Here is a 9,322-nt window from a genome sequence, read left to right as displayed (position 1 = left end):
GTTGGAGTGTATGCTTTGTAATGTGGTAGCTCTGGGTTCAATTCTTAGCTCAAGAGGCACACACTGCCCAGGGAAGGAAACAAAGAAAGAAAAAAGGAAGAAATGACAAAAGAAAGAAAGACGTGATCTCAGGGAAGGAGTAATTCAGGCAGCGTTTGTCCGATGCTTTAATCTTTCCATATTGGAGAGCATTTCTCATTTCCCTCCGGGGAAGTGGGAGGGAGCGGCAGCGACGACGGGCACCCGAACTACAACTCCCAGGAGGTACCGGGCGCCCACAGCCCCGCGACGTCACAGCGCCAGAGGGCGCAGGCGGCTCGGCCACCCCCGCCTGTCGACCGTTCGGGCTGTTCCGCTCGGACCCGGCCCGGGTTCTGGCCCCGCGGTAAGTGAAGCAGCGGCGCAGGTGCTGCCCGTGGAAGCTTCGTAGCATGCACCCGCAGCTACCGCCATTGGGCTGAACTGGGGTGCACTTGGACCGCGGGCCCAGGGGGGACTCTGGCACCTACCATCTGGGGGTGCCCGGGCGAATCCAGTGGTCATTGGAGGGAGAACATGGGGACTCCCGAGCTGCAGTTGGGCGCCGCCGGCCCTGGGCGCTCAAGGCGTTGCACTTGAGCACGTACGCAGGCGGGTCTGGGGAGCCGGGTGTGAAGACGCTGATAGGGGTCAGCCCCGCCCCCCAGTGAGGGTGTCCGGGGCCGAAGGGAGTCTGGATTCCAGCTCGATGGGTCTGAGCAGCTTCCTCTCCCGTCCCCGATCGAGAGAAAGCGCCTCAAGTAGAACAACGGGAGCTCCGGATAGCAAGGTTGCCCGGGACTTGGGGCTGTGTGTGTAGGTGGGGAGATGACTGAAGGGGCGCTCGGGATGTCATGCCCACGTGGAGTTGTTGGTGTCGTGGACTGAAATCCTCATGTCCCCTTCATCCCATAGATGGGAGCGGCTCCCTGGGGGCTGAGCTTGGCAGCATTGTCCACCTGAACCCATCCTTAAGGCTGCAGAGGAGCCCCGTCCACCCACGCCCTTCTTGGCCCGTTCTGGGGTCACCTCGGCCTGAGGCTGGCCGGCCTGCTTCGTAGCGGTCGGCTGTCCCAACGGAGGAAATGATCCTCGCATCGGTGCTGGGGAGCGGTCCCCGGGGTGGGCCTCCACTCCGGCCCCTCCTGGTACCCGCACTCTCTCTCCGCGCCCGCTCCACTTCCATCACCGATACACACCACATGGAGATGGCTCGGGAACGTTCCAAGACCGTCACCTCCTTCTACAATCAGTCGGCCATTGATGTGGCTGCAGAGAAGGTGCACAAACAGGGCTGGAGCTGGAGTGGGTGCCCGGGGAAAGAGGTAGGGCACATGGGGGGCGGGGTGCTGGAGACCCTCCTTCAATGCCAATCCTCCCTGCAGCCCTCAGTCCGCCTTACACCTACCATGATGCTCTACTCAGGGCGCTCTCAGGATGGCAGCCACCTTCTGGTAAGATTTCTGTCTGCCTTTTCCTCCACCCCTCTTTGTTGCTTGGAATTCCAGCCGGACCAATCAGCCCCGAGCCTGCTTTCCCTCCTCTTCTAGAAAAGTGCCCGTTACTTGCAGCAGGAGTTACCCGTGAGGATCGCTCACCGCATCAAGGGCTTCCGCAGCCTTCCATTCATCATTGGCTGCAACCCCACCATATTGCATGTGGTAAGGCAGCCTCCAGATTCCCTAATAGACCTTGACATCAATGAGGTACTGGCCAAGAAGCAAATAGGCACCGGAGTGCAGACTTGCCTGCCAAAAGGTTTCTGGGTCAGAGGGGACTCAGATCACAGCCTTTTCAAGCCAAGACTGCAGGTTCACGGATGCCTCAAAGGACATGATGGGGGTCTGAGCCTAGTCAAGTATGGTGGGTGGCAATCCACCTAGGTAAGCCTGGGTGACTTCTCAACCAAGTGCCAAGAATTTCTACACTTCTTCCTTGCAGCATGAGCTGTACATCCGTGCCTTCCAGAAGCTGACTGACTTTCCTCCGGTGAGGGCTGGGTAAGGGCATGGGGAGGGACTGAGCTCTCAGGGCTGGCCCATCCATGCTCATGATTCTGTGCCCTGCAGATCAAGGACCAGGCAGATGAGGCCCAGTACTGCCAGCTTGTGAGACAACTGCTGGATGACCACAAAGATGTGGTGACTCTCTTAGCTGAGGGCCTGCGCGAGAGCCGGAAGCACATAGAGGTCAGGGGCAGTGGGGTGTGGGTCCAGGTCTTTTGGGGGGCCTGGGAAGAACATAGGGTTTCTGAGGCCCTACACTTTACAGGATGAGAAGCTTGTCCGCTACTTCTTAGACAAGACACTGACCTCAAGGCTTGGAATTCGCATGTTGGCCACACATCACCTGGCACTGCATGAGGATAAGGTGGGGTGCTGGGAATGTCAGTGTGGAAGAGGGGATTGAGAAGGTGCCTTGGGAAGAGGGCTTGGGTCAAGGGCATGAAGAGAGATTTGGAGCTGCTTCAGCAGTTCCGAGGTGGCAAGCGTTTACAGTGGTGTGGGTGGAGGAGCCATCCAGTACTGATCCACTTTTTCCTGTCAGCCCGACTTTGTAGGCATCATCTGCACTCGCCTTTCACCAAAGAAGATTATTGAAAAGTGGGTAGACTTTGCCAGGTGAGACCAGAGTGGTTAAGGGAATGGATGGCTTGAGTTTTTTTTGTTTGTTTTGGGGCCACACCTGGAGGTGTTCAGGGGTTACTCCTGGCTTTGTGCTCAGAAATCGCTCCTGTTAGGCTTCTGGATCAAACCCAGGTCAGCCACTTACAAGGCAAATGCCCTTCCCACTGTGCTATTGCTCTAGCCCGAAGGTTTGTTTTTGAGCCTTTACTCAAGGCATGCTCTGGGTCAGTCAGGGTTTCTCAATTGTGGCACAATGAAACATTTTGGGCCAGGTAATTCATTTTGGTAAGAGACTAAAATTGAAGGATGTTTAAGAGAATGCTTGGCTCCTATATATACATGGTTCAATAACATTCCCTAGTTGTGACAAGCAGATATCCTTAGAAATTGCAGCTTTCTGGGAGAGAGGGGAAGCAGAATTGCCTCCAGCTGAGAGCCAACCACTGATCTAGATCTAAACCTCTGCTCCCAACTGCAGACGCTTGTGTGAACACAAGTACGGCAACGCCCCCCGGGTCCGCATCAATGGCCACGTGGCTGCCCGTTTCCCCTTCATCCCTATGCCGTTGGACTATATCCTGCCTGAGCTGCTCAAGAATGCCATGAGGTAGATCAGCTGGATATGCTGAAAGGGGGCAGAGAAAAACTTGGGGTGAGATTGTGCTTTTACCACTTAATGGTCTTTCCCTCTGCTCAGAGCCACAATGGAGAGCCATCTAGACACTCCTTACAACGTCCCTGACGTGGTCATCACCATTGCCAACAATGATATTGATCTTGTGATCAGGTTTGCTCTGTGTGGGAGTGGGTTAGGGAAGATGGGTTCCAGGCACTGTTTCTGACTTACTGTATGGTCTAGAAACCTGCTGCACGCAGACACCTGGTCCCTGTTGGACAAGGTGTTCTCTGGAACTGGGGAGGTGACTCAATAGAACACCTGTCTTGCATGTGTAAAGTCCTGGGATTCTCACAAGATGGACACAAGACATATCTGGGGCCAGCCATAAGTTCCCTTATTGACAGTAGGGTGAAAGAATTCAGGAGTCATCAGTCTAGACTAAGAAAAATTTCAAATCCCATAAGAAGCTTAGTAATCTAGGCAAAGGTGAAGAAACATAACTTTATAAAAAACAAGGATCAAACAAGCTCAGAAAGAGACTATTCCTAGTTCATATTCTGGGCCCTGCATATGGTACCTTGGCAGTACTCAGGCACAGCAGCAGGAATAGCTCTTAAGCACTGCCAGGTATGACTCCCAAACTCAAGAAAACAAACAAACAAACAAAATATTATTCCTAAGTGCCCATTAAATTATTTTATAATAATAATTATTTGGTTTTTGGGCTACACTAGCATTTCTCAGGGCTTATTCCTGGTTCTGTAACCAGAGGTAACTCCTAGTTGGCTTTGGGGGACCATATGGGTGCTAGGAATTATATGTAAGACAAGTGTTGTACCTGCTGTGTATATATGTCTTTGGGCCACACTCGGTGGTGCTTTGGAATTACTCCTGGCTATGCACTCAGAAATAGCTCCTGGAAGGCTCAGAGGACCATATGGAATGCCAGAGATTGAACTTGGGCCGGCTATGTGCAAGGCAAATGTCCTAACTCCTGTGCTATTTCTGCAGCTCCACTGGCCCTTAATTTTTGGTTTTTGGGCCATACCCGTTGTCACTCGGGTTACTCCTGACTCTGAGCTCAGGAATCGCTCCTGGCAGGCAGGTTCGGGGAACCATATGGGATGCTGGGAATAGAACCAGGGTCAGTCCCAGGTGGACCATGTGCAAGGGAAATGCCCTACCACTGTGCTGTCACTCTGGCCCATGGCCCATATATATTTTTTTAAAAAGGTTCAGCACTATCAGGAGGGATTCCTGAGTGCAGAGCCAGAAATAACCCCTGAGCACCAATGGGTGTGGTGCTCAAAACAAACTAAAACACTCAAAAGGTTCATGCATCTAGATCAGTGCTTCTCAATTATTTTGTCATGCCCCCCCAGGAAGAAAACATTTTTCACACACACCCCGTGCGGCTGTAAATAGTATCTTTACTAAAAAAAAAAAAAAAAACAACTTTAATCTGCAAAACAAAAATATATAAAATAATTTGAGCTGATTTTTTAATCAGAGGTGATGTCTGGATGAATGGCTACAATGAGCATGTTTTGCGATGCATAGTTTTTCAAAGCAGGGTTTGAAGCAGGCCATAGCTACTCCCAGCTCCAGAGACATAGAGACATAAACACGGGGCTTAGCTTGTTATGACAGTGTTTGCCGAGGTCAAATGCGCTCCGCCTCCCTTTACGGAGCCTCGCACCCACCCTGGGAGGCACGCCCCACTATTTGAGAACCACTGATCTAGATGAACACATCCCTCCTCTAAGTGGAAAGCACTGAAAGGTTGACTTACGTCTGCTTGGGAGTCAGTGAACCACATCCTTCTGTCCAAAGCTGAGCCAAGCCCATTGTCATTAACACCCTGCCAGGATTTCAGACCGGGGCGGGGGGATCGCTCACAAAGACCTGGACCGGGTTATGGACTACCACTTCACTACAGCTGAGGCCAGCACTCAGGACCCCCGCATCAGCCCACTCTTTGGCCACTTGGACATGCACGGTGACGGCCAGTCAGGACCCATGCATGGGTAAGAGTCCACCTGCTACTTTGGAGGGGTGGGTGCCCAAGAGATTCAGCCTCTCAAGTCTCTGTTGTATGACCCTCCCTATCCCCAGGTTTGGATTTGGGCTGCCCACATCACGAGCCTATGCAGAGTACCTTGGTGGTTCCCTCCGGCTGCTGTCCCTGCAGGGCATTGGCACGGATGTCTACCTTCGGCTCCGTCACATAGATGGCCGGGAGGAGAGCTTCCGCATCTGATTGCACAACCCTTGGCCTGCTTGCAGCCCAGCCTTGGCTACACCCCTTGCCAGGACCTTCGGGGCTAGGCAGGGTGCCTCCCTACTCCATGTGCTGCTGGCCTTGGGTCTTAGAGCTCCAAACAGATGGACTACACGGAGTTGGGCACCACCCATCAGCAGAATTACCTGTTTCCTGCCCTCGCCGTGAAGGGTGGAAGAGGGGCCTTCTGAGGTCTCCAGCACCAGCTCCATCATTGTTGTTTCTGGAAACTCCAATTTTGACCTGCTGTTTGTTATTAAAGTTCACATTATGAATGCCCCTTGGTCCCCATGTATGGGGAAGGCAGGTGAACTTTTGGTTCCACTGCCATTCAGGGTCTCTAAGCCCAGGGGTTTAATTTGTTTGTGCCCTAGCTTAGAGATCAGCAGAACTGGTCCCAAGCCCTTTGCATGTTTACTTTGACAGGACTGGGGGATGACTGGCATCAAATATTCCTGGGTTCAAACTTTATTGAAAACCTCTTTGGCCCAGTTTTGAGCCTTATTTCTGATGCTTTCCTTCCTGAAAGACTTAGCAGGAACTAGAGGTGAAGGTTAGGGTGACCTCCTGGGCCACCTGATTCCGGAGCCAGAATCAGGTTAAAAATACTACTGACGGTTCTGCCTGCTGCCAAGGAAAGACACATGCAAGCCTGCCCTTGCGGCCCCAGCAGAGATTGGGCAGCACACTTAACCCCTGCCACAGCAGGGCTCTGGTAAGGGTCAGGGACTTGGGCAAAAGAAAAGGCAGCTTCAGAGAGCTGGTGGGACTCCAGTTCTTACAGAGAAGAAAAACTTGAGGGCCTGCTTGGTGGGACTGGGAGGAAGATGGGGATTATATTGGGGTCAAATGCCAGTAGGTAGAAGACTACAGTAAAAACTTGCCAGGCTGGGACTGGAAGGCTAGCACAGCAGTAGGGTGTTTGCTTTGCACACAGCTCTCCGGTACCAATCTGGGTTTGATCCCTGGCATCCCACATGGTCCCCTGAGCCTTCTAGGAGTGACTTCTGAGCACAGAGCCAGGAGTAAACCGAGCACCGCTGAGTGTAGCCCCAAAACAAAAACATGCAAAAATAAAACTGTCAGGCTGGGGCTGGAGCAATATTACAGTGGATAGGGCTACTGCCTTGCGTGTGGCTGATCTGGGTTAAGTCTGTCATCCCATATGGTCCCCTGAGCACTGACAGGAGTGTTTTCTGAATGAAGAGCCAGAAGTAACCTCTTGCCTGGTTGAACATGCTGGTGGCAGTGCTGGGGATGTGTTTGACAGGGAGGGGTATGCAGTAGGAGGCAGTAGGGTGAAAGCTAAGAAGCACCCTTGAGGCAGCTAGGACCCACAGAGTTAAGGTGAGAGAGGATATTTCAAGTTTGATTCACTAGATGTGTACCACAAGAGGAGGATCTGTGTCCAAAAGATTTGCTGGGAGTTTTCTCCCAGGTAATGAGGCCAAAGTGATAGCACAGTAGTAGGGCATTTGCCTTGCACATGGCCGACATGGGATGGACCTGTGTTTGATTCCTGGCATCCCATATGGTTCCCCAAGTCAGCCAGGAGTGATTTCTAAGTGCAGAGCCAGAAGTAACCCAAGTGCCACTGGATGTGCCCCCCCCCCCCATTTTTTTTTCTCCCAGGAGTAGGGGAAGAAGGGAGGAAAAGGCAGGAAGTTAGGAAAAGGTCTTAATGTCTAAAGCCTGTAAATTCTGCTTAGAGCTGGTAGCAAAAGTGAAACTCCAGGACCTTCACTTGATTGTTCAGTTCTGAGTTATCAAGCAGGAGTGGAGAAGTATTTAAAGTGTCAGGCTGAAAACTTCATCCTTTTTAGCTAACAGCTCCAACAGCATGTGGGGCAGTTCCCTAAAGAGCCAAGAATAAACCCATGAGGCGTTAAAAAGCACCATGAGATTTGCACAAATGCCAGTGGCTTGAGAATTTAGAATAGGGGAGAGGTTAATGCAGTGACTGATCAGTTTAAAAAGGACAGCTTTAATAGTTGAGGCTACAGGGCCAGGAGAGATAGCACAGCGGTAGAGTGTTTGCCTTGCATGCAAACGACCCAGGACGGACGGTGGTTTGAATCCTGGCATCCCATATCTCCTAAGCCTGCCAGGAGCGAATTCTGAGCACAGAGCCAGGAGTAACCCCTGAGCGCCACCGGTGTGACCCAAAAACCAAAAATAAAATAATTTGAGGCTGCTGGGTGAAGGAAAACATGAAAGAACTGAGTAACAATCTTGAAGACAGTGGGTGGGGTAGAAGGCATTACACAATTGTTATTTTGTGTGTGAAATTTCTTGTTTCTGGTGCTGTTGGGGATCTGACATTCACTCCCAATTTCTTCATATCTCCAAGGCCAAGTTGTCAGCACAACCCACTGCCACACCCTTACAATCCACCAATAACTAACAGATATTTTGCACAGGAGTCATTTCAGGCGAGTGTAACCATATGCTGTCCTGGGGGAAAGAACCAAGTCTATTGCATGCAAAACAAGTGCCTTACTCACCATACTACTAGACAATATTATTTCTTCGCCTTAGACTTTTGAGTCCTATCCTCAGGCCTTGAGCATTCCATCATTCTTAGAACTGCTTCTAAATCAAATAACAAGTCAAATATTCAGTGGCGGGGGCTAGAGAGATACACAGTGGTAAGGCATTTGTCTTTCATGTGGCTGACATAGATTCTATTCCCATGTGGCCACCAGAACGATTCCCTGTGCACTACTGATAGGACTAAAAAAACAAAAAAGTAGATAAAGAATCAGTAAAGCTGCCAACATGTTTTGTTGGGTTTTGGGCCACACCCAACCATGCTCAGGGGTTATTCTTTTTTTTTTTTTTTTTTTTTTTTGCCACACTGGTGATGCTCAGGGGTTACTCCTGGCTCTGCGCTCAGAAATCGCTCCTGGCAGGCTCGGGGGACCATATGGGATGCTGAGAATGGAACCTAGGTCGTCTTGGGTTGGCCCCATGCAAGACAAACGCCCTACCGCTGTGCTTTTTCTCTGGCCCCCTTACTGCACTAAGGAATTACATCAGGTGGGCCTTGGGGAACCATGTGGGATGCTGAAACTTGAACCTCGGTTAGCAGCATACTAGGCAAATACCCTATCTATTTACCATTATCGCTTCGGCGTCCCGGTAACTGGCAATTATATGTTTATACAGCTTTCAAGTTTAACCTTGACTTGCTCTGAGAAGTCAACTTCTCAAACTACAGCTTACCCAGACAAGAGTCAAACCCAGATAGCTTCAATCACTAAGCCATTAGGTTCACTGCTTTTGACCAGCTTTAGAGGGGATTCTGTTAGGGAGCTAGTCTTTCGAAAAAAGCTTAATTTTATAAGTGACTTATTGACAGTCTCTGGACAATCTCTGGATAATCTCCTGCTTCCCTCACCACAACTGAATGTTTTCCCCACCAAGAACTAGGAAGAACTTGCTTTCATTTTTCAGACAAAAAATAAGTTGACCGTGGGGCCAGAGTGATAGCAATAGAGGTAGGGCGTTTGCCTTGCACGCAGAAGGATGGTGGTTCGAATCCCGGCATCCCATGTGGTTCCCCGAGCCTGCCAGGAGCGATTTCTGAGTAACTCCTGAGCGCTGGCGAGTGACCCCAAAACCCCAAAATAAAACAAAAAGGTGACCAGGCGGGAGCCCAATAAAATCAACAAGCAGGCCCTACGGGATCGAGGCGTTTCAGCCAATCAGCTGCTGCCACCTCACAAGCTCTCCGAACCGGAAGCCGCACCCCCGTCACGTGACCTCGACCCGGAA

At 51.0% G+C, this 9,322-nt stretch overlaps 1 protein-coding gene across 2 annotated transcripts; it reads left to right on the top strand.

The window, feature by feature from the left end:
- Window positions 1-292: 292 nt before the first annotated feature.
- Window positions 293-5,820, top strand: BCKDK (branched chain keto acid dehydrogenase kinase). Of its 2 annotated transcripts, none has more exons than XM_049789179.1 (12): window positions 293-385; window positions 934-1,298; window positions 1,404-1,472; window positions 1,590-1,679; window positions 1,960-2,007; window positions 2,088-2,207; window positions 2,290-2,388; window positions 2,566-2,639; window positions 3,124-3,252; window positions 3,343-3,432; window positions 5,133-5,291; window positions 5,380-5,820. In XM_049789179.1, exons 2-12 carry the CDS (start codon window positions 1,104-1,106, stop codon window positions 5,522-5,524), a joined length of 1,218 nt encoding a protein of 405 aa, XP_049645136.1. In that variant the 5' UTR covers window positions 293-385; window positions 934-1,103; the 3' UTR covers window positions 5,525-5,820. The 2 variants fall into 2 exon arrangements, with proteins under 2 accessions (XP_049645136.1, XP_049645135.1); XM_049789178.1 differs by having other exon boundaries at window positions 1,569-1,679.
- Window positions 5,821-9,322: the final 3,502 nt, after the last annotated feature.

The sequence above is a fragment of the Suncus etruscus genome, chromosome 15 (genome assembly GCF_024139225.1).
Source record: "Suncus etruscus isolate mSunEtr1 chromosome 15, mSunEtr1.pri.cur, whole genome shotgun sequence".
In the NCBI taxonomy this organism is placed as follows: Eukaryota; Metazoa; Chordata; class Mammalia; order Eulipotyphla; family Soricidae; genus Suncus; species Suncus etruscus.
Note: the sequence above shows the minus strand (reverse complement) of the source record. Positions and strands in the feature narration are given on the sequence as shown.